General features: G+C 45.9%; 1 protein-coding gene across 1 annotated transcript in view; it reads left to right on the top strand.

The window, feature by feature from the left end:
- Nucleotides 1-25,409, top strand: part of SH2D4B (SH2 domain containing 4B) — a 186,208-nt gene that overhangs the window by 66,124 nt on the left and 94,675 nt on the right. The window contains exons 3-4 of the mRNA XM_054983863.1: nt 1,381-1,528; nt 19,447-19,594. Coding sequence (XP_054839838.1) covers nt 1,381-1,528; nt 19,447-19,594 — 296 coding nt within the window. The remainder of the gene's footprint in view (nt 1-1,380; nt 1,529-19,446; nt 19,595-25,409) is intronic.

Here is a 25,409-nt window from a genome sequence, read left to right on the forward strand (position 1 = left end):
GCAAGCTGAGGTCAAAGTCCGGGAATCAGTCCAAGGAGGGAACAAGGTTCAAAGGAGGTGGGAAGGTTTCCAGGCGTGAGGCTCTGGCTGCAGAGTGGATGACGACTGAAGTTGTTTCCACGCTGCTCTGAGTTCAGCGTCCGGTCTTATACTCTGCCTTGTTTAAGAGGTGGACAGGCCAGGTGTTTCCTCAGCTCCAGCTGCCTCTGTGCTTGTAACCGGGTGCTGCGGTGCTGTTGCCAAACCGCCTCCCATGCCTCCTCTTCATCCCCCGCTGCCGGTTCCACCGGTTCCAGGGCTGGATTTGCCTGCCCAATGCAGTCCTCCTCCTCCAACAAGGACTCGCTGGCGGGCGGCAAGAGCTCGGTCCAGGGCTGGGTCACAACAGCTTGTCAAATTGGAGCCAAAAGAATAATACATCAGAAGAGCAATAATTTTGTCTTACGTTTTTAGCATAAAATGTAGAGATATAGAGATGTATTGAGATCACATAAAGACATTTTTTAAAATGCTGCTCTTTTGATGGAAAATGATATTCTAAGTCCCAAAAGTAAAACCTCTGGCTGGTAAACAGGTTCCAGGCAGTTAAACCCTATAGCAACAAGTCCCCTCAACGTCTCCAAACACCCTATAAATCCCTGGTAATTGGATGGCAATTAAAGTGATGGCACTAACTGGCTAACATTCAGTTAAATAAAACAAAAGTCCAGCGACACCTTAAAGTCCATCAACATTTCAGTATTCATTTTTAAGGTTCCACCGGGCCTTTGTTTTGCTGTAACTGACTGGCATGACTTTGCAGTTAACATTCTGTTGCAGGAAAACACGGTTATGTTTGATCATTCTTTATTCAGTTCTAAAAACAGGAAGCCAGATGTGAGGTAGGAGCAGTCAAACCGTTACAAAGGATGAGACAGACACCAGGCTTGTGTAACGTGCAATGGGACCCTGTGACATTACCATTATGGCAAATCTAGCACTTTCCTTCATTTAAATGGTTTTGCTTTTTTCCATGGTATGAAGTGTCACTAACAGTGCAATCCTATGGAGAGTTACTCCAGTCTAAGGCCATGGACTTCAATTTCATCATAAATTTCTCTTTCATTCCAACTTATTGTAAACTGCAAACTTTTTTTAAAAGACAATTTTCCACAGAAACAGCATGCTGCAAACCAATGTCACTATTTTTAAAATACAAGATTCTTTAATTTTATATAATCTCAAATCTCACAAAACATTTAGTGGGCATTAACAACTCAATCCACAGAAACTAGCCACTTGATTGGGTGGTAATGAATGGCAGGTTTCCACCCACCACATGAATTTTTAAAACAGGAGTACCTGCAATTCTTTGAAATCTTCACTGCATTAATTTTAAAGGAAGGAAAAAGAAGCTGAAATTACGAAGAAGTTTCGGGATGCTATGGCAAACGAGAAAGCTCGAATTGTGGCAGAGAAGTGGAAGATAGAGACAGAAGATCGCAAAGCTGCCAAACTGATGGAAGAGAAAATCCAGGAAGAATTAAAGGTTTGCTTCTGTCTAGCACATTTTTATTCCAGCCTTCCTCCAAGGAACTCAGAGTGACAAACACGATTCCCCTTTCCGTTTTTTATCCTCACAACAACAATGAAGACATGTTAGGCTGAACGAGAGGCAGTGACTGGCCCAAGGTCACTCAGTGAGCTTATGACCAACTGGGGATTTGAAACCGAGTCTTTCAGAGTCTAGTTTGACAGCCTAACTACTTCACCATTCTGGTTCTTGATATGCTTTCATTCCACACCTCTTAGAATTAGGGCTGCCATGGTTGCTCACTGTCCTCAGTGGAGCAGCAGGGGAAAAATGGGGAAGGGTGTTGCTCCAATGCCGCAATGCCACTTCTGGTGTGAACCCGGCAGTGGCATGATGCTCTAGGATTCCCATAAAAAGCTATGGTAGAACCACAGAGGTTGAAGGAGATCTCAGAGTGTTGTGCTGACATGATGACATCACTTCCGGATTTGTGGCAGAAGTGACGTTGCAGCCTTGGATAGATGCCTGTTTGCCTCTCCGTGCCTCCCCAAACCTGCTGCTGGTTGCCAGCTCTGGGCTGGCAACCCTTCTCAGAATTCACCCATCATAATTTCACCAGAGTGGAGACTTTTCTTCACAAGTTAGATATATATTAGATCCCATAGCAGGAAATGCAGATTCAGGACAGGACAAGAAGTGATTCTTGGGCCCCACCACCACCCACCCGCTGCTCCAGTCATTTTCCAGAATAACCAGTCATTTTCCCTGGAGTTTTCCTGCCTTTGCTGGTGATGTGATATTGGGAAATTTCATGGCGAAGTCTAAGTAAATGGTGCAGGAATCGTGGGCTTGCCAGTCCTCTCTCAAGAGTCAAATCTAGTTCCATCCACTCAGTATGCCTGAACTTGTAAATGAATGTGATGTCAGAAGGACCTGGCAGATGTGTATAACAATCTTCAGTGGCTTCTTTAATTATTGATTAAGGATATCGAGCAGGGGGGAGGAGCAGTTCTCCTTATTCCAATCTGGCCATTTTTAAAAGCAAAATTGTCCTCCCACAGCTGCTTTTATACCCCCTGGAGTGAGGGGGGGAATGATAAATATCCAGTTTGACAACCACTGCATTAACTTATAATTTCTCATTTATTGAGCATGGAGGGAGCATGGTCCAGAAATCCCCTTCCTGTATGAAATCTAATTTACCAGTTCCAGAACTAAGACTGTATCTCTCTCTCTGTGAAATGCTATGAGCATTATTGAATGTTCTTTACCTGCGTACGTTTCTCTTCTTTTCCCATACACTTTCACAGAGCTTCTTTTCCAGGAAAAGAGGTGGAACTCAGTGGGTTGCCCTCGGAGAAAATGGTCACATGGCTGGTGGCCCCGCCGAACGGCTCGGAGGGCAATCTAAACTCCCCTCTGTCTGGAGATCAGGGGGCGGGGCCACCAGCCATGTGACCATTTTCAAGAGGTTCTGGAACTCCATTTCACCGCATCCCTGCTGAAAAAAAGCCCTGTGCTTTCATCAGTCTTCTTCGAAATATGCAGTCTTCGTCACAAAGTCTTTTGGGCAAGCAGAGGAGTGTGATTGGGGAAGGAGTAGCCCACAGGAAATGGTGGAGTGGCTCAGGCAGCAGCCACGAGATTCCTTCGGTATCTTTATATTTCCCACTCAATCCAGACATGAGGCAGGCTTGTCTTCTAGTCATTTTTCTGCCCATTTGTTATTACGCTCTACTTTGTTATCTGATACCCCTGGAGTATTGCTTCTATATCATGCATGGAATAAGCAGCCTGGTTTCTAGGACTCTGAAAAATGTGTTTGGAGCTGAGTCCCTTCCGTGTCATTTTCCTGATCTAAAGTGGCCCCAGAAAGCTCCTATTTGCTGTGATGGACCCACGGCAGCCATCACGTGGGGGGGGGGGCATGAGGACTATGCTGTGGGGGCGCAGTCTTCTTGAAATGCTGCTCCCAAGGTCCAGGACTGCATTTCAAGGCTCTCAGTGGAATGTAGGGGGTGGGAAAGTTCCATTCTGCTGACATACGCAACTTCTGTTTATGGGCCAGATCCACCTTGGTCTTTTTCATTACAGACAGGTCTACTTGACTGGCCTGCTCAAAGAATTTTCAATGCTTTCCCCTGTGTTTAACAAAGCAAATTTTGTAACGGTCATCATGATGGGACTATACTGAGAGTGGCCCAACTCTTCCTTGGAGTGCAAAAGCTTCCTGCACTCTGACCCCTCAACCCTTAAGAGAAGCTCCGTTGTCTGTATATGAGAATTCAGATTACACTCACCCCAAACACAGCAGGTAGAAACTTTTCACGTTTAGCGATCCATACAGATAAGTTGTAAAATATTCAGTAGAAAACCTCAGGACAATTTCCTTGGCTGAAAAAGTGGAGAAAGGTCAAATGCCACCAATGTCATTGTGCATTCTGAAGTCAACGGAGTTTTATCAGGTTTATCCTAGGGTTGCTGGCCTTGCAGAAACTTTGTAATTCCCAGTTTCAAAATTGCAACTTTTGTCCTTCCCTATTTATGGTTAAGGCAAGAAGAATGGTAGCAAAATTTATCTTGCTTCACAACATGGTTTTTTCTTTTTTGGTCTCTATTTTGTCTGGCCTTGCTCTTTTAGCAGGGACAGAGACGTAGAAATATTTAGAATTTGGGGTCCGTTTGGGGCCCAAATCAGCCTGCTGCAAAGTGTGGGAGCATTCTTGGGGTGGCACGGCAACGTCACTCTGCCTCGGGAGCACACCTGAGAGGCCTGTTCCCCTGCCTCCCCCCCCCAGGCAGGTCAGTGGTGGCAGGGGGTGAGGGTGGAAGGTGAGAAGAGGGGATCCTTTGCCCCCACTGGGGGAAACTGCAACCTTATACGAGCTTATTTCTACTTCTGCTTCTTTCCTTCTTCTGTACCTCCTTCCTCCATTTTTTGCCTATTCTCCCCCTCCTTCTGAGGCCAGGATGGCTGAGGCAATGAAGGACATGGGGAATTTTAACAAAGCCTTGGGCAGCTTCATTTCCAAGGATGGTAGGAACCCGCTTCTCCTCCCAGAAATGGGAAGAAAGGACTCCTCCTCAGAACAGACGAGCAGGCAGGCCTACCAAAGAGCATCTGACAGCTGATGGGCCGAGGCAGCGAGAACATGCCACACAATGTGAGTCTGCCTCAGATGACGCCTCTTGGGTGGCAGCAGATTTTGGCAGGAAGATCCTCCGCCTCAGCCAAGACAGCGGGCACTGGGGCTCAGCATTTATACCTGCAGCAGAACAGTCAGGGACCTGTGGACCACCATCATGGAATATAGACTCCTCCCCTCCCTCTCAGTTCACATTTTTCAGACGTCCCCTGGAGGTTAAAAGCTAACTGCAACAAGCATTGTGGAAGGAATTTAGGTCCCTGAAACAGCAGGCTGCACGCGCCCCACACAGGAGCAGTAAAGGAAATCACTCAAAAGTTCCCCTGCTTTCCCCCCCTGCTGGCTAGGTGAGTGGTGGCAGGGACGGAGGCTAGGAGCAGGGGATCCCCTGCCCCTACCCGGGGAGTGGCAGCCTTACTTCCAAATCACATTTTTCTCTTTCCCTCAGAACACCAGCCCTGGACAACTGAGGCAACACAAAAGTCTTTGGAGGCGCATAGGCCCCGCTATTCCCACCAAGACTCAGTGGAATCAGACAGTTCTTCAGACAAGGAGGAAAGGGAAATGTCTGAAGAGGAGATAATAGACTTAGAGCAATTCCAACACATCTTTAGAGAGCTGCTGTAGCATAGTGGTTAAGTGGTATGGCTGCGAATTAGCCCTCTACTGGTTCAACTCCCACTACGGCCATGAACTCAGTAGGTGGCCTTTGGTCAGCCACTCCGACGGCCCCAGCTCCCCAGCTATATTGTGGGGATAATAATAACAACACTATCTGGTTCACTGCTCTTGGTGCTCTTGGTTCACTGCTCTTGGTCTAGAAGAGTGGTATATAAGTACAGTTATTATTGTTGTTGTTGTTGTTGTTGTTGTTGTTGTTGTTATCTTTAAGCAAGAGCACTATCACAATCTATTGGCCAAGGCTGTGTTGGCACTGAGGAGGGTTTATTTCCACCCTGGCTCCTGTCTAGCTATCTGCCTCTCCCGTTGCCTCCTGGGAAGTGATCGGCTCTTCCCCATTGCCCCTTCCTAGGCTGGCCTAATAAAGGATTACCAGCAGGCGGCTGATCCTGGGCTCCCCCAGCACCCTTTTTTCAGGAGCAGGCCCAAAGTAAGTGACAGGAGCCTGGGCCAATGGTCTCCATATCTGGTACCTCCTTTCTCCTGGCCTGCCCTCCCCAGAGGTTTTAAGAGGTTGCTCTTAAAACCGGCCTATGCCCCAGGAGGCCCCAGTTGCTGTTAGTAAGATTATTGTTTCATCTGGAATTATAGCCCACTTCATTCTTAGTGCTGCAATTAATGCAGCATTGGACACAGAAACTTCAGTTGAAGAGATCTGAAGTCACATCTATTGACTTTTGTCAGACATTACAAATGAATACTCTTGCCTCAGTTGACGTAGCCTTTGGAAGAATGATATTACAGCAAGTGGTAGTAGTGGATTGATTTTCCCACCCTAAATGGGAACTGGTTTTGGACATCCCATGTCAAGATGCCCTCCCCGCTCAGAGAGAGAAAAATACATTGGTATTTACTGTGAGGGTTCCCTCTGCTTTGAGGAAGGGAGTCATCTTTTTTCACCCTGACTGAAGAGGGATTAGCCCCCATGCTTTACTGTGTTTTCACTTTCTTGCTTCCTGTTTTAATACATTTATTAAAATGATGAATACAGTTCCCTAGCATAGATACTGTTTTGGAAGTTACTGAATTGAGGACATGAGTGACTCCTCCCAAGAGGCAGGAAATTAGGAAGAATTTTAGTCCTGCCTCCTTGATGGTCAGAAGGGAATCACCCATGTCAAGATGCCTTCCCCTCCTCAGAGCAGAAGGAGTCCTTGCAGTAAGTGCCAATGTTCCTACCATGATCAGTCCCATGGCATGGAGCTCTCCCCCCCCCTTATAAAGTGCCAAAACAGCCACAAGGAGGGGCATACACACACACGCAGCTGTTTCAGCATTTAAAAAGTGCAATGTGGGGAGAGAGCTCTGTACCACTGACCTGATCAAGATCGAGCCCTCGTGTCATTTTAAACACACTAATAAAAGGCAATGGCAGCCACATGGCAGCCACACGTTCCCTGTCACATTTAGTTTGGCTGTACCTCTCCTGCCTACACTGGGACAGACTAAGGAGACTTCTTCAACCATAAGGTACTCTTTTCCTGGTAGAGGATCTGCTTAAGTTATGGGATGGCTTCAAACTTTGCTTGAAAGAGTATTAGGGTAAGGCCAGTGATACAGGAGGAAAAGAGAGATTTGCAGGCACGTTGTTGAACGTTCACTCCCTGCTTCATAGCATGGTTCACTTGGCTTAAGTCCTCCTTATTTTTTAAAAAACAAAAACTTATATCATAAAAAGAGTTCCAGTGTGCAGTCAAACGCTTTATAAAGCATGAAGTTTGTTTCAGATTCTCGTTTCTATATTAGAAGCAGCTTCTTTGTATGATGGTGTGAAAATAATCTTTAGAAAGATGGATGATTTCTGTACAGATAGCATACTTCATGGACAATCTTTCAATTGCATTAACCTGTCAGTGTTATACCTAGGGCTTTTTTCCAGCAGGAACACGGGGGAACGGAGTTCAGGAACCTCTTGAAAATGGTCACATGGCTGGTGGCCCCGCCCCCTGATCTCCATACAGAGGGGAGTGTAGATTGCCCTCCGCGCCGCTCAGCGGCGCGGAGGGCAATCTCAACTCCCCTCTATCTAGAGATCAGGGGGCGGGGCCACCAGCCATGTGACCGTTTTCTCCAAGGGCAACCCACTGAGTTCCACCACCTCTTTTCCCAGAAAAAAAGGCCTGATTATACCCTTCCACACATGTACAGTGAAATCCTAACCATTTTTATTCAAAAGAAGTCTTATTCTGGCCAAAGGGTCATATGGGATCATAACCTTAATGCATTCCAGCGTCACCTTTATATAAAAGAAAAAAATTTCCTCATGAAACCAGCGTTTTGGAAGGGGAAACACACCTGCAAAGGTACTTCAGCTTAATCTGTTCATGTTTGACTTGAAGTCATTGAAGCTTTGAAGAAGTGTAACTTTTATGAATGATTCAGGGGGTTGGAATGAGATACAGATCAGTTAACAAGCCCACTTTACCAAGTTTAAAATATTTAACACGTCATTAATCATCTTTCAGGGAAGATGACTGGGACCGTATTTGAAACAGTCTCCAAAAATGTGAGGAAGAAAATCATGAACTCCATTAGAGTTTCATCATCTGAAAGCATTTTGATTTGAGAAATTAAATGGTGTCGTCCATTTTCCTGATGTGTCTAACCTTTAATGACATAGTATGATCAAGCTCCACTTTTAAAAATAACTTTTATTCCTTTTGACACCGATCAGGACTCTGAAGCTGGTCAGATGAGAGAAATTATATTTTCGCTTATCAGGATGAATGATGATTCCTTCTTCCTCTTGCCAATACAAATCTATCCCCAGCATTTCTTAAGATGAGATAGATTTAATTTATGTTGCAAGATTAAGTGAGGCTAGTGATTTTTTGTGTGTGTGGTTTAAGAACTCGTTTTCCCCCTGCCTTTCCCCCCCTTTTTTCTTTTTTCTTTTTTGCAGCAAGTAGGTATGTAAGCCATTTGCTCGCAAAATGCTCTACTAATTCACTGAAATAATAGGAGATCACGTACTACTTCTTACTGATAGATTGCTGCAGGTTTTGTTGTCGGCCATGCTTGTTGAACATGCAGAGGAAGTATAAATGATTAGGATGCTCTGGCTTGGCTGTCAATTCACAGATGAATCAACAAACTTTTGTTAAATGGGCTGCACAGTCCGATGTAGTTTGGCTCTGTATCCCCAGATGTGCTTTCAGACTTGAGGAGTTATAGTCGTCCGGGGGCTTTTCCACACATTTTTTCCCCTGGGATCGACCCTGTTGGGAAGCGTGGTTTTTCCCCACTCTCCCACCGCACGGTGGTACGTTTGCACACCTCCTGAGTTTCCCCCAGCTATTCTTTGATATTTCCTGAACTTCCTTTGCTGTGATGTTTTGGGAGAGATCTCAGCAAAGCCAAGATGGCTGTTGTGTAGGCAGGAACATCTCAGTTTTCTCATTCTAGCCCACATGACAGTAATTTCCTTCTCCCTACTTCCTGTGGCCATTTTCCCTTCACCACCTGAGGGCTTTTTCCGGAGGAGTTAGCCGTGTTAGTCTGTAGTAGCAAAATAGAAAAGAGTCCAGTAGCACCTTTAAGACTAACCAACTTTACCGTAGCATAAGCTTTCGAGAATCACAGTTCTCTTCGTCAGATGCAGGCTTCTGGGGGCTTTTTGATTGTTTAAATTGGTAATCAACATATTGACATTGATATGATGGTATATTGCTATGCTCATTGCTCGTAAAAAATACTCTGAAAAAGACTCTCATGGTGTAGGGAATTACCTCCACAGGAAAAATTCAGGGGAAGCAACTATTTGAAAGCCCCATTGCTGCAGTACTGCATCTCCAACTGCAGCAACAATGGGGCTTCCACAGTGTGGTAATCGTTCACAACTTGTGTCACATTTACACAGGAGATGATCCCACTGTACATAGTTGCCCCACTGTGTCTTTCCTCCTTCGGCTGGCAGGCAACAGACTAGGAGACCAGGAGCTGCCCCTGGCTGAAAGTGACGTTGGGATGAGTGACCACACATTTTGCCTGTGACATCCTCCTCAAGTCACGCACTCACACGTGCAGTCCAGCCACGTGCATTTTGCCAAGAAGATCATGGTGTGTATTAACCTAGCCCATGGAAGTCAAGGAGCATAGAAAGGTGGAACTGGTTATGGTGGCACTGTTTGTGTGTCATCAAAGTACTAGAAAAGAAGCAGAAAATAATTTCTTTCAGTGTCACAAAAGAATGGCGCTTTGTGCAGGAGTTTTTTAAAAATTCTACACAACTCTCTTTTGACTTTAATTAAAACTCTCCCCATGCTTGAAAAAGGCAAATCGTTTTCTCTCTAGGAAGGAATTCTCTTCCAGACCCCTCCAGGCCCTGTCATCGTTTTTATTGCGATATGGTGTTACTTGATCAACGTAACAAATATAAGAGGATCCTGTAGAGAAACGTTTATTATATGGCGGATCTTCTCCCTGTGTGTACCAGACTGCATCTGCTTTATGGCTGTAAAATGGGCATAAGGCTCACTATGCAGGGGCGTTAATGTCTTGGGGAGCAAAAGAGAATTATCTTCTATTTCCAAAGGCATTTTCATAGTTGATTCCCTTCCCCCTTTAAGATTAATAATTTATTTTGCTGCAATATGCTGGAGTTAAAAACTCACACTTTTAAATCAGTTTTGTTCCCTAAACATGCAGAAGTATCTTGTCTTAACTGGTGTTTTTGAGACTTAACAAAAGTTTGCTTTGATTGTCTGCTCTTGTTATATCAGTGCCACAGTCCTGGACAGCCATGGGGGAGAAACGCATGTGGGCTGCCAGAGATGGTTTGCAAGTTTTTCTTAGTGAAAGGATAGATGCAAAGAAGGTCTAGATCTGCCATCTTGATGAAAGGATGACAGGGTGTGGATTTCAGAAACTGCAGACTGTGTTCAGGACCTCAGTGCCATTTGTAAAGGGCAGCTTTGGTGCACCTCCCTCATGCGCAATGCATTGGAGGCATCCGTGTGTCACTGGGAGGCAGTGTTTTCAGGTCCTTCAGCACCTGTGGTTTGGTGGCTAGAGCGTTAGAAGGGGAAAGGGGAGGCCTGTGGTCAAACCCCTGCTTGCCATGAAACTTACTGGGTGAACTTGGGCTAGTGGCACTCTTTCTCTTTCTAACAAAAACAGCAGCAGCAGCAGCAACAGCAACAGCATGCTTATATAACAGCCTTCTGGACAGATTAGTCAGTTCCCCACTCATAGCAATGAACAAAGTCAGTGTTAGGAGCTGGGGCTGAGAGGGGAGTGGCTTACCCGAGGTCACCTGCAGAGTTCATGGCAGTAGTGGGAGTCAAATTAGCAGATTACTGGTTCACCGCCCAACCATTTAACCACTATGCTACAGCAGTTCTGTCTAGAAGAGCTATCTAGATTAGTGCCCGCTCAGAGTAGTGAACAGTCAGTGCTGTTATTATCCCCACAATACAGCTGGGGCTGAGAGGAGTGGCTTACCCAAGACTGCCTTCAGAGTTCATGGCAGTTACAGTGACAGGCTTCTGGGGGAACACATACGTGCATGGGTGTGCGTGCGAAGGGATACTGCAGGAAGGGTTCCCCTCCCTTTTATTTTGACATGGCTACTGGTTTTAAAAAATTCGATTCTTGCCAGTCATAGATTAACATCAATGGGCTTAGACTGGAGTAACTCTGTTTAGGATTGCACTATTCTCGTCACTTCTGTGCTGAAAAGAGCTGCCGCTTGCACATTCTGTCCGTTGGCTAGATTTTAAGGGTGCAAGGGCCATGACAGAAAAAAAGAAAAGCAGAGGTCGTAACTGCACAGCCCCCAGGATGAGGTGGTGGTTCGGGCCTCAGACTACCCAGGCTGGAATTCCCCACTCAGAAAGACCGCTGGTGCTGGGTGACCTTGAGCCACTCTCAGCCTAGCCTACCTGATAGGGGTGGTTGTTGTGAGGGAAAATATAACTCTGTTTGGGTCAGTCACTACTGGAAGAAAAGGACAGTATAATTAGCAAAATACTCTTCCCTAACAATATTCCCCTCACGTTAATTTACTTTAGATATTTATGAGGCACTGCAGCATCATTTCCCATGTTATCCTCGCAACAAGTCTGAGAATGAGAGTCCAGGGTCAGAGTGGGGATTTGCACCTGGGTCTCTGAGATCCAGGTCCAAAACTTTAACCTCAACACCACACTTTAAGCCTGGTTCATAGAGGCCAGGGAATGAGATGGCAGTATTGAGTGCCCCAGTATAGAGGTGATGATTTCCAGTTCTGAACGCTGCTTTGCATAAACACGCTTCATGGACCAGCAGGAAGAAAACTTCTGTCCCCCTCCCTGCTCCCCAGTTTGCTTGCTGTGTTTGTAGGGAACATTGCAAAATGAGATCCTCCACCTGTTGTGTGATGTGGTGCAGTCTCTGTACTCTTGCCTCAACATTTTAGCACGTAATTTGCTTGCATGTGTAAATCTGCAGTTGCTCTCTTATATGGGAGACCTAGTGATGTGATGACATCACTTCATGTTGCTGACAACCCCCTCCCCTATGTCCAGTAAGTCTCCTTCCACCTCCTGCAGGTTGCCAGGGGAGACTCTGGCAAACCTAGGAGCGATGCTTCTCCCTGTAGAATGTTCTTTCCTGAGCAACTATTAAAGCAATCCCTGAACTATATGCTTAGCAAGACTTGTGAGCCACAAGACAGGTTGCAGTTGGGCCTGGAAGATTAAGCTACCATATTTAATACATCATTATTATGTGCCATCTGGAGTAAGGAAATACTATGCAGCACTGATTTCCTTCTCTCCGTACCCGTGATACCCAAAATGGTGCCCGTGGATACTATAGTGCCCACCAGTGTTTCTTGGTGCCCACTTGCTGCTACTTCAAAGCAGAGAGCTAATTCTGACATTTCTTCCCTTTGTTGGAGTAGGAGGTACTTCCGAAGCATCCCCTTTGTGCCTTCAGGGAGAACTAATTTGGAAACAGTGGCCTCCATCATAAGAAGATGTTTAACTTGAAGGCTCCTAACATTCTGTGGAAACTCCCAAAGTTTTGTGATTGGCTCTACCTCCCCCTGCTGCCATAGTTGCCATTTTCTTGTGCCACCCGAAATTCCAACAGTTCTCACAGACCCAACAAAGATGGAGACCTCTCCTCTATGACAATACATAAGCAATGAAACCCTCTTGAGACAAAAAGTAAGGATGAGCCAGGATTCCCCTAACGTACCCCACACTACAGGCACAAGGGAATTCCAGAAGCATCACCTCTGCCAGAAAGTATGCATCAACCCCTGTGCCCTGGTTGACTCGGCAAAACAGGGAACACCATTAACTGGACTATCTTGCGAAGCGCAACAAGGAAGTCTACTGATTGCTTTTTATTGCTGATAGGGTTGCCAGCCTCCAGGTGGTGGCTGGAGATCTCCTGGGATTATAACTGATCTCCAGGTGAAAGAGATTAGTTCCCCTGGAGAAAATGGTGGCTTTGGAGCATGGACTCTATAGCAATATGCCAATCTGAGGCCCCTCCCCTCCCCAAACTTCACCCTCTTCAAGCTCCACCCCAAAACCTCCAGGAATTTCCCAACCTGGATCTGGCAGCCCTAAGTGCTGACCAAAAGGGGGAAAGATATATTCACACACGCAAGCATGAGACCCTTTCTTTTTTTCCAATTCTTTCAGCATATGACCCTCGAGGACTTGTAGGGGAGGAATCTTATGACAGCCCTCAGCTGGTCCTCCTTCCCATCTTGTCTCTGGCTTTCTTCCTTCCCTGCCCCTCATAGTCTTCAAATAGGCTTACCATTTGATTGCCTGCCACCGGCAAACTCCTACACCTCTTCCCAGTTGACTGTGCTCTATTGATGGAGCAGCAGGAGAGAAAAATGGGTGTGTGTTTGTGTGATGCTCCAAATCACCTGGAAGGGATGTTACATTGTTCATGACTTTGTAGGAATTTCCTCCCTCTCTATTGTCTTTACCATAGAGATTAGGGGAATTCTTGGAGCTGGACAGGGGAGGCCTGCGATGTCATGTCTGGATAATTAAAAAAGGTAAAGGTAGTCCCCTGTGCTAGCACCCATGGGGGGACGTCGCATCACTGACCCATGGGGGGACGTCGCATCACTGACCCATGGGGGGACGTCGCATCACGACGTTTTCTTGGCAGACTTTTTGTTACAGGGTGCTTTGCCATTGCCTTCCCCAGTCATCTACAGGAAACTGGGGGTTACCGACCTCGGAAGGATGGAAGGCTGAGTCAGCCTTAAGCAGGCCACCTGAACCCGGCTTCCGCCAGGATTGAACTCAGGTTGTGAGCAGAGCTTGGACTGCAGTACTGCAGCTTACCACTCTGCTCCACAGGGCTCTGTCTGGTTAATTAATTTCTGGGTAATCACAGTATTACTGATGGCCCCCCTTCACCAGGCTGTGCCCCACCAAAAATCTCAAGAGTTGTAGGTGCAGGACTGGACCCCAACCTTCTAAGCTTTTCCCATTCACTGCTTCCTCCTTTCCCTCCAGTCCTCTTCTCCCCTCCTTTTGCTCCATTTATGTTATTTTCCCTCCCTCCCATTTGACTTTGCTTTCTCCCCAATCTTGTCTTTTCTGCCAGCCCACCCCCTACTCCCCTCAGGTTTCAATAGGAAACTGCAGCAGACATTTTTGATTACCTAAGAAATCCAAAATGGCTGCCAATATCTCGTGTGGTAATCTCATGTGATCTCAGCATTAAAAAATGTTTAAATTGAACTTTTCCTTCATATACTTACAGTGAAATCCTAAGCAGAGCTATTCAAAATTGCAGGGGAGGGAGTTTTTTCCCTTGTTTTTTCTGCTCCACGTCGCACATTCAGTACACATGGAGCTGTAAAAATGGGGGGGGGGAACTCCTCCTGTGCTATTTTGACAGTGGGAAAGGGCCTGAGGGTTGAGGCGGGAGCCCCTCCTTCCCCTCTGGAGGCATTCTGAGGCCATTTGGGCTCTCCCTGATTTTTTAACAGCCATTTACTTTTTAACTGCTGTGCGGCTGCGGAAACTTGAGTTGGGTCTGGGGAACAGACCCAACTCTTTAAAAACCTGAATGTAAAAACCTGCATGTCTAGCTTGGCCCTTAGATGTTTAAAGGTGTACAGCATCTTCATTAATTGCCAACAGTAGAAACCTGTACTTGCTTCCATTATATACTCCCAGAATATGATCATTGCTTCTAATTAGCCAGTCGCTTACTTAGTTCCAATAATTTTGGAAATGCCAATGGATTTTAGAACATCATCAGTTTGTTGCGAGGGGTGTGTGTATGTGCTAAGTGAGATACCTTGCTGAAACCCGAGAACCTGTCCTTGTTTATTTAGTCTTGACAAAGTATGTCTGTTCTTTCCTGCTCCTTCCCAATGGAAAATGTCAGTTCTTCTTAAGTGTATCCTTTTTAAAGAAAACACTCTGCGTCTGAGCAGTCAAACAACCGGAGGCCTTTTTGGTATCTTAAAGGTCATAAAGAAGCACTGGAGGATCTTTTGAAAGATCTTCAAATCTTGACAGCGCTAAAACTCCCACCATGCAGCTTCACATTTCTCAAGGTGTGACAGAGCTCAGTACAAAGCTGTTAGGAAACAAAGAAGCAATGCACCTCTCCGAAACAACGTGATTTCTTTGAGACTCCTGGGAAGACTTCTGGATTTCTCTGCTGTTAGCTACTCATCAGGTCTGGATGCACACACAATGATTTGGGAAAACTTCTGTGGCAAAATGAGCTCCAAATTAGCAGGGATGTTTGACATTCCACTAAATGATCCAATTCAATATTGTTCCTTTATTTATTCTTTGGAGCCCAAGGTCTGGAGACCTAAAGCCCACTCCTGTGCCCAATCACTCAGCGATCATAAGCTTCCCTCTGTTCAAAGAATCTATTTCCAAATAAGAGCCAATTCACATGTTACGATGTCTTTGTTGCTGCTATGAGGACTTTGGAACACATGTGCCCTGGGAGTTCCATGCTTCCTATGTGCACAGAAGTGTGATTCAGATTAGGACTGTGGAGTACATGTAAATGGTGCTTTAGCATCACCCCATGCCATTTTCCTGCCCTGGAACAGCTTCGGGGCTAGGGTTGCCAGGTCTCCAGTGGGAGAGGAGACTCCTGGCACTTAGCTTTTCATAGAATCCTAGAATCATAGAGTTGGAAGGGGCCATACAGACCATCTAGTCCAACCCCCTGCCCAGTGCAGGATCAGCCTAAAGCATCTCTGACAAGTATTCATCCAGCCTCTTCTTGAAAACTGCCAGTGAAGGGGAGCTCACCACCTCCCTAGGCAGCTGATTCCACTTTTGAACTACTCTGACCATGAAACAGTTTTTCCTAATATCCAGCCGGTACCTTTGTGCATGTAGTTTTAGCCCATTGCTTCGGGTCCTACCCTCTGCTGCCAACTGGAACAGCTCTTTGCCCTCCTCCAAATGACAGCCTTTCAAATATTTAAAGAGAGCAATCATGCCCCCCCTCAACCTCCTCTTCTCCAAACTAAACATTCTCAAGGCCCTCAGCCTTTCCTCGTAGGGCTCAGTCTCCAGACCCCTGATCATTCTTGTTGCTTTCCTCTGCACCCTCTCGATTTTGTCCACATCCTTTTTGAAGTGAGGCCTCCAGAACTGCACACAATACTCCAGGTGTGGCCTGACCAAGGCAGTATAGAGAGGGGCTATGACCTCCTGCGATTTTGATGCTATGGCCCCTTTGATACAACCCAGGATTGAATTAGCCTCTTTTGCCACCGCATCACACTGACTGCTCATATTCAGTTTACAGTCCACTCTTACCCCAAGATCCCTTTCACATATACTACTGCCCAGAAGTGTATCCCCCATCCAGTATTTGTGCTTCTCATTTTTGTGGCCCAGATGTAATACTGTGCACTTGTCTTTGTTGAATTGCATCCTATTCACAGCTGCCCACTTCTCCAGAGTATTCAGGTCTTGTTGAATTTTAATTCTATCTTCTTGGGTGTTTGCTACCGCTCCTAATTTGGTATCATCAGCAAATTTAATGAGCAGCCCTTCCACTCCTTCATCCAGATCATTGATAAAAATATTGAAAAGTACCGGGCCCAAAACCGAGCCCTGCAGCACCCCACTGAACACCTCCCTCCAATCTGATGAAACGCCGTTGACCTTTTGTATGGCCCGGGGAAATAACATCACTTCCAGAAGTGATGTCATTGTGCTGGAGTGTTTGGGGCCAAAATCAGCCCCTGCAAAGCACTGTGACTAGTGCAACAACGCCACTTCAGTAGCCCTTCACACACATCTCGAAATCAACACCCACTGGCATGAGTGTGTGCTGCCAGTGCTTAGTCACTGGCTTGTGAGTAGAATGTGTGTGAACAAACTGAGTGTGCGTAGGCTCCATCCTCATTTCATATAGTGTATAGTACATAGTGTACAGACCCCATGCTCACGAGCCAGTGATCATGCATGGGGGGTGGGGGGAGGCAGGTATTTTGCTGCATTGGCAATTCTCCTTCGCTGCCAGCACTTTAAAGGCAGATGGGAAAATGGGAGGGGGGCACTGACATTATGCCAGCATGAGACATCACTTCTGCTGATGTCATGATGTTATGGTGACATGTGAGGGCATCATGACATCAGGCTGACACTCTTGGATTCACCCAGGTTTCTACCCATCTGACTTTAGGCAGAGAAGGTACTCCAAGCAAGTCTCAATGTGATGACCTTAATGCAGGGAGAATGCTCATTGTAAAAGGGCAAGTGCCTTCAGGAGTATATGTGACACTGCTGGATTCAAAGCTAGACATATTGGACCCATTGAACCTAGCATTGTCTCCTTTGAATGGCAGCATCTCAGGCAAAAGTCTTTCCTAGTCTTATTGTTTCAAACTAGATATGGGCGTGAACAGCATTACGAACACAAAAAAGCCCATGAACAGCCTGTCCGGCTGTTTGCAAACAGGCTGTTCGTGAGGCCCCATTCCAAATGAACAGGTGGTCGTTGCAATACTTGTTTGTTGCTGTTCATCAAGCCAGACAATCTGGCACCTGCAATCAATTCCCATGGCAACTCAGGCAGGGATTGTCTGAACTCCTGCTGTTGCCCTGGAAACCCGGAACCAAAGCTTCGGGAGAATCTCCCTGCCCCGCTCGCACGGGGCAGAAGCAGCCCCGGGGCGCCAGCCCTGCTGGGTGTGAGCAGGACAGGGAGAATCTCCCTGCCCCACTCACATGGGGCAGAAGCAGCCCCAGGGTGCAGGCTCTGTCAGGTGCGAGCGAGGCAAGGAGAATCTTCCTGTCCCTCTTAGCACCGGGAGAGCCAGCGCCGTGTGACTTCTTCTGCCTTGTGTAAGAGGGACAGGGAGAATCTCTGTGTCCTGCTCACACGGGGCAGAAGCAGCCGTGGGGCGCCATCTCTGCCGGGTGCAAGCGGGGTGGGGAGAATCTTCCCATCCCTCTTAGCACTGGGAGAGCCGGCGCCGCGTGGCTTCTTCTGCCCAGTGCAAGAGCGACAAGGAGAAACTCCCTGCCTCACTTGCATGGGGCAGAAGCAGCCGTGGGGCGCCAGCTCTGCCGGGTGTGAGAGGGGCGGGGAGAATCTCCATGTCCCTCTTCTTTTATCTCAATGGCAGAAGAAGCCCCAGGGCGCCAGCTCTGCAAGGTGCGAGTGGGACGGGGAGAATCTTCCTGCCCCTTTTAGCACTGGGAGAGCTGGTGCCACGTGGCTTCTTCTGCCCAGTGCAAGAGCAACAAGGAGAAACTCCCTGCCCCGCTCGTACAGGGCAGAAGCAGCCCGGGGGCGCTGGCTGTATCGGGTGCGAGCGGGCAGGGGAGAATCTCCCTGCACCACTTGCATCCAGCAGAAGAAGCCCAGCAGTGCTGGGGTGGGGCAGGGGATGTGGGGGCTGGGGGTGTTTAAAGGGCCCTGCCGCTTGCAAGTGGCAGGACAGGGCCCTTTAACTATCAGCTGGCAGGGGGGAATCCCCCCATGCCGCCTGCCAGGTGATAGTTTAAAGGGATCTTTGAAGGGCCAGGGCTAGGTAGAGGGGATGGGGGGCTAAGTGGGTGGGGTTGGGGTGGGGGTGGATGGGGGCTGCAAACATGTTTGTAAGAGCATCATGTTCATCAATGTTCGTTGTTCGTGGACGTCAACAAACCATGAACAGCGTGTTCTTTTCCCACCCCCGCGTTCGTGCCCATGTCTACTTGAGACCCTTTGCTACAAGAAGCAAGGGATTGAACCTGGAGCCTTCTACATGCAAAGTGTTTGTATACTTCATTTCTGGAGCCGTAGGAAATATCAGGGACCAAGGACATTAGGCATTTAAGGTTAAATCCAGCACTTGGAATTGCACCCAGAAACCAGTTGGGATCTAGGGCAGCTCTTTCAGCAAAAGCATGTGTGTGCTGCCTCCAGGTCAGCAGTTTTTTAAATTGTAACAGCTTTCTGTAGGGTATGGTATATCTTAGGACTGATCTTGAGTCTGATTAAGGAGTAAAAAGAAAGTTTATTCAGGAACTATGACTTTGACAGAAAGCTGAGAGAAACTGAAGAGATACTAACTGCCTCACTAAACAGGGAGGGAGGAGGGACTTTGGGGAAGAGACAGGAAGCAGCCTGAGAATACCAGTCTGGAGACATGCAAGAAGGACAGAAGAGAGGCGGAAAGAAGGATCCCATCCTGCTGCCCCCTGCAGGTATTCTGTATCTTCTGCCTTCTCTGTACACAAGACGTTGTATTTCCAACACTTTCAACCAATTAAAGTTCCATGACGTTCTTCATAGGTAGCCCCACACGGAGAGCATTACAGTAATTCAATCTGGAGATTACCAAGACTTGGTATTACAGGACACCTGGCTGAGATCATGGCAGAAGTGAGATTTGAGCAGGGATTAAACTGGCTCTCGTTCTAGGGACCTATTTGTAAAATTTATTCTCAGCTCACTATTAACAGATCACCACCAACCAGCTTTACATTTTTAAAATTCCTTGATGCATCACCAACCACCACGCAGGGTGTGAGGTGGCCATTGTACAATTTCCAGCCGCTCTGGCCATCAGAATACTTTGGAGATCTGTATCACACGGCTCAGGATGCTTTCTCGCGTGCTGTTTCTTCAGGGCGATCTTGCTTTTGTTTTGTTTAGAAACGAGAGGAAGAAGAGAGACAAAGAGGGGAAGAGCAGATCCGTCAGCAGGAAGGACGCAGAGCTCAAGAGCTTTACCTGAGCCTCAAGCAAGCCCTGCAGAACAGCCAACACAATGAAAACGAGGACCGGGAATGGGAAGAACAGTGTGAGTGAGCTTTAACAAGGAATTCTGAACCATGCCAAGAGCCCGGTTTGCCTTGAGCAAACTGTCACGTAAGATCATGAGCAAACTTTTCAAGGTTTAAGAGCTGAGCATTGCTATCTAAACAAACTAGTGGCCTGGTTGTGGATCTACGCACTGCCCATGGAGTTGGCCACCACGAGCACAGATGGCCTTCAAAGGCAGAGTCATGGAGGAAAAGTCCATCAATGGCTACTGGCTATGGTGACTCTGGAACCTCCACATTTAGAGGCAATAAAACCTAGTGCTGGGAGGCAACATCAGGGAAAGGCCTGTATGCCTTTGGCAATTGTTCCTCCAGGGCAACTGATTGGTCGCTGCTTGAAATAGGATGCTGAACTAGAAGGGTTCTGATCTGTTCCAGAAGGGCTCTTCTTTTGCTCTTAGGGAAGGAACAGTGTACATTTTTATACAGCTCAATAAGAAGATCTGGATAGCCCAGGTGAGCCTGATCTTATCAGATCTCAGAAGCTAAGCAGGGTCGGCCTTGGTTAGTAATTGGATGGGAGACCTCCAGTGAAGACCAGGTTTGCAGAAGCAGGCAGTAGCAAACCACCTCTGATAGTCTCTTGCTGTGAAAACTGCACCAGGGGTTGCCATAAGTCAGCTATGACTTGAGGGCATTCTTCACCACCAATGAGAAGAATAGCCTTTAATGGCTAGCCTGGTGAAGACCAGGCCTGCAGAGGCAGGCAATGGCAAACCACCTCTGTTAGTCTTTTGCCATGAACCCACCAGGGGTCACCATAAATCAGCTATGACTTGAGGGCACTCTCCACCACCAATGAGAATAATAGCCTTTAACGGCTTGTATTCTGTACAGCAGTCTTGATATTGAGGTCAGATGTGGTGGAGATGAGTTTTGATCAGGTATGGGATGTTGTTCAGGTGTGTGTGTATGTGCCATCAAGTTGCAATTGACTTACAGCAACTTCAGCAAGGGGCTGTAAGAACTTACAGCAACTTCAGCAAGGGAAGTGAGAATCAGAGGTGGTTTGCCATTGCCTTCCTCTGCAAAGTCTTCCTTGGTGGACATCTGTTCAAATACTGACCCTGCTTAGCTTTCAAGATCTGATGAGATAGGGCTATACTATGCAACCTTCCCTCTCAATTGATGAGCTATAGTGGAGATGAATTTCACAGACCGTGGTGATGTTGTTTGTTCTTCATTTTTCATCTGGTCATCCAGTAGTCTTCAAGAAGTTGCTTACTAAGATTGTATACCTGAAGTCCAGCCGTGTGCGTGTTGGTAGCTGGGTCGGTCATACAGGCATGGAAGCTACTTTCAGTGCAAGTATCTTTAGCTAGATGAATATCTATGTTCACAGGCAGGTCCTGCAGATAGGATTGCCCATCCCATCACAACAGCTGATCAGGTGATGCTCTGGCATGCTGGTCTTGACCTACTTCTGGTGCAGCTGGTGAGTTTCTTTCACCGTGCAAGAAGTGACTCATGAGGTGCTGCTGGTATCTCTGGAGGAGACACTGGGACTTGCAAGTCCTCTGCAGGTTTCTCAGAAGAATTCTGACCCATTGTGTCCTTCACCATGAAGTAAAGTTTGTGGACCGTGCAGTAAATGTGCTTGAGGCCAACTTGCACTGCCCCTGCCTTGATGCTTCTGCCGCCAATGGTCGCCATTTACCCCATGGTGATGTCCCCGTAAAACCAGTCCAGTAATCACCTCTTGATAGCAACAGCAATGTTGTCTACCATATATGCCTCGTTAAGAACCTTGGCATTGAGCAAAGCCTTTCAGTAGTCAGCCCGGCACCCCCCGCCCCCATCTAACCCTGTCTAAAGCTGGTTGGCCCACCCCATCCAGAAAGTTATCTATTGCATAGATAACTGCGACTGAGAGCAGGTCCAGGTGTTTGATGTGAAGAGCACAGTTCTCCCAAAAGCAAGTGACCACACACATGAACAATTCTTATATTGAGTAACACTGGTGATCTATGAAGGCCCGTATTGTCTACTTTTGTTACTGAGCTTGATAGACCAAGGAGCTGACTCAGTGTATAACAGGTTCATGCCCTCCATGTCCATAGCTCTCCAGGTGAGGTCTTTCACATCATCGACTACTTGATTCTTTTAACTAGAGTTGCTGTGAATTGAACCTGGGCTCTTATGCTGGCAGAGAAGCAATGTTCTGCTGTTGAGCTATGGTCCCTCCCCCAATATAAGGAGCTGTTTGAATCACGGAAAATTGTAACTGTAGGGACAGTGAGTCACCCAGTGTGAGAAAGTAGGATCTGTCCTTATTACATAGGGCAACTGGAGTATATATTTTAACCTACTTTCTGTCTTTTTTCCCATTCCCTTTTTGAGTTTTATTTCTTTAGATTCTATGTCTTTGAGCTGGGACTTGTCTCTTGTTTTAATTTTCTGCAAGGTAGAAAGTTAAAGGTTAAGGGCTACACAGATTAATAAGACAGCATTGTGTGGAGTGCTATTGTGGATTTCATTTGTGTTGTGTTAGAGACAGTGTGTTCTGTGAAGACACAATTAGTCACAATTCAGCATAATTCCTTTAATGATAATTACCCCAAATCTGTGACCTGCCCTTCATAGGAGACCAAATTACTTTGCACCAAATTAATTTTGAACATGACAAAATGACACATCTGTTAACCAAAATCATACCTGGACTGTACACTTCTGATAAAGAAAAATCCTAAAGAATGTCAATGCACAAGGGGGAAAGCCATAATTCTCTGAGGAATGTTATGAAATCTAACCTTATTGTTCATTTCAAAAGGAAGCAATTATTCTTTTGAATGAATGTGTCTCTGTTTTGTGGAAGGGCTTATCCTGATTTCTGTCAGTGGTAGAGATGGTTATTTGTTCTCTTTTTTTAAAAAAAAAATCTTATATGAAGGATATGGAAGAAAAAATATAGATAATTGTTAACAACAAGCAGGGAATCCACATTAGTCTCTAAAATCTTCTGGATAATTGAATGTATTTGTATCCAAAGCTTCTTAGCTTTGTTGCATGTCCATCATAAATGATAAATTGTCCCCTCTTGTTATTTTCATTTCCATCATCTATTCAAAACATTCTTATATATTAGGCTTCCACTTCTTCCAACGTATAGATTTTTTTTCATGAAATGATGCCTTTTCATCTTTTTCAGCGGGTATGCTCCACATCTGTTATTAAAAAATGAGAGTGCATAGTCAGTTCACAAACTAATTTTATATACCATGCTGACAGGTGAGTGAGGATGTGCAAAACTGAGACTGCTTGCTGCATCCCACCATATATCAAGCTTAATATCCAAGGCCTGGTGTAAACTAGCCTTTAGGGCCCAAAACTGTAAAGAAAAGATCCAGGTAGATCTGTGATCATAGATGCCCCTATAGGTTAAAACTATGCATTTCCATACACATACAATACAAAGATGCTACATTACACTGCCTAGTGCTCTCTGTCGATACACAAACTTTAATCAGATAATATATGGAGGCTTGGAGGTTGGAATGATGCCTACTGGCTCTTCTCCCCTACCTCTATCTGCACAAAAGCCTATCTATGTACTGACTTCTCCCACTGCCACACACTGTACGTGCTATCTATACCATCCACGTAATCTCGGTCGCATACTGCATTAGCAGAGGTGAAACACAGAGCCTATGAACACAAGAACTAGAACATATTGAGGCCAGGAATGAAACTAGCTGGTGTAATCTTGAGCCATACTCCTCAACATGTATATCTGTACACACTTGAAACAACCGCATGAAGTTCTACTTTAAGTATGAAACATATTATGCTGAAACATGGCAGATAGGGCTTTCATTGAAGATGAGCCTCAGAAGATTTAACCTTACAGATGGTTAGCATAGACATTTTAAACCTCAGAAAGAATGTTCCACCTCCTCCAGAAAGGGAAGATTTATTTATTTATTCACTTCAGGTGGGTAGCCCTGTTGGTCTTTAATAGAACAGCAAAATTTGCGTATAGTAGCACCTTAAAGACCAACAAGATTTTCAGGATATAAGCTGGTATCTGATGAAGAGAGCTTGTCTCTTAAAAGCTTATACCATGAAAATCTTGTTGGTCTTTCAGGCGATACTGAACTCAAATCTCATTTATTTGCTGTATCTCCCCCCACCTTCTTATCAAAGTACTCACGCCAGCTTATGGAAATTAAAATAATAATAATATAATAATAATATGTTTATTGCTTTTCCGGCCAAAGCCATAAGCCGTACAAACACCAACAAAATATGAACTGTACACTTGAACATACCCAATTCACATAGACATAACTCGTCATTATCTCTTTAAACTATCTAAACTCATGAAGATTTTGTTTCTTTATCACCGTGGCTAAAAAGGAAGCCACAATAGCAGAGGTTTGATTGTCAGGAAAGTTATCAGACAGTAACACTGAGATTGCCCAAGAAAGGAAGGGAAGCTTTTCTTTTAACATAATAGGAATAATAAATCTCTCTCTTTCCTTACTCCACTTAGGGCAAAAAACTATTATATGATCCAAGGTCTCTAACTTTCCTTGTCCAGTCACAAACTCGTTCAGAATAAGGGAGTCCAGAGAAACGACCAGAAAGCACTTTAGAGGGGAAGGAGTTAAGTCTAGCCAATGTGAAGGCTCGAAATTAAAATAGTGTGTGTGGGGGGGGGGGAGGATCCAACTACCTTTCAAGTAGCCTTCCTCCAACTTGTAGCTCTTTCTACAACAGAAGAACCACTAAACTTGGAGAAAGTCTCCTTGGAGGAAGGCTTCAAGCATGAGCCAAAAGGGAAGGGGAAATATAAATATTGTAATAAATATTAATCTCTGTCTGTCTAAAGACAAGTGTCCTGACTGACTCATCAACGACCAGCCCAAACCCCTGGACCTAGAACCATGAAATTTGGGGAGAATATTTCTTTCATGATGTAAAAACCACTAAGAAGGGATTTTAAGAAATTTGCCTCCTAAGGGGATAAAAAGGGGTCGGATGTGCTTTCCCCAAGGGATATAGCTTCTCTGTGTGGCTGGCAGGCTGTTGCCTGCTTGCACCCCTGCCCACTGCCAGCTCAGCCACTCTTCCCTGATTGGGCCAGCCTTTCAAGGTCATTTGCATGTGCGGGCTGATTGGGCCTCACAACATTCCACATGTCATCTCCCCCCCAAAACAGTTGGAACACAGAGGTCATTTGCATATGCAGCCTGATTGGTCCTCACTCCACACATTCTAAACAGACTACAGTTGCTATTGGGAATCACGGAATGTGTCCTGAGGTCAAATGCCTTCCCCTCAAAGTTCACTCAGGTTGCCAATCTCCCTGTGGGGTCTGGCTTCCCTGTGCGACTGGCAGGCTCCTGTCTGCCTGCACCCCCCTCTCTCTGATTGGTCAGCTGTGGAACTCTGTGTTCTGAGGTAAAAATCAGGTCAAGGAAACTGCAGACAGTTGAAGAAAGACAGTATAAGACTCCTGAATAGGGATAACATGCTTCACTTTATTCAAACACGTTTGTGAAGCTCAGGTACTATGTTATTATACCATAAAACCAACTAAAACACACACACACACACACACACACACAAATGTTACATTTCCATAAGTATTATAACTAGATTTAAAGTAGTTAAATACTGTACCGAAGTACAGGTATCAAGCTAGTAAATAATAAAATAAATTACTCAGTGGAGTGGTAGGATAGGTAATGGAACTCCATTAAAACACAGGATTAAAAACAAACAACACATCATAAGTTTAAAGACCAGTGCTACGTGGAGATCCAGTGGCAAAGCAGAAATCTCTTGGCT

This window comes from Eublepharis macularius, chromosome 6 (assembly GCF_028583425.1).
Source record: "Eublepharis macularius isolate TG4126 chromosome 6, MPM_Emac_v1.0, whole genome shotgun sequence".
Lineage (NCBI taxonomy): Eukaryota > Metazoa > Chordata > Lepidosauria > Squamata > Eublepharidae > Eublepharis > Eublepharis macularius.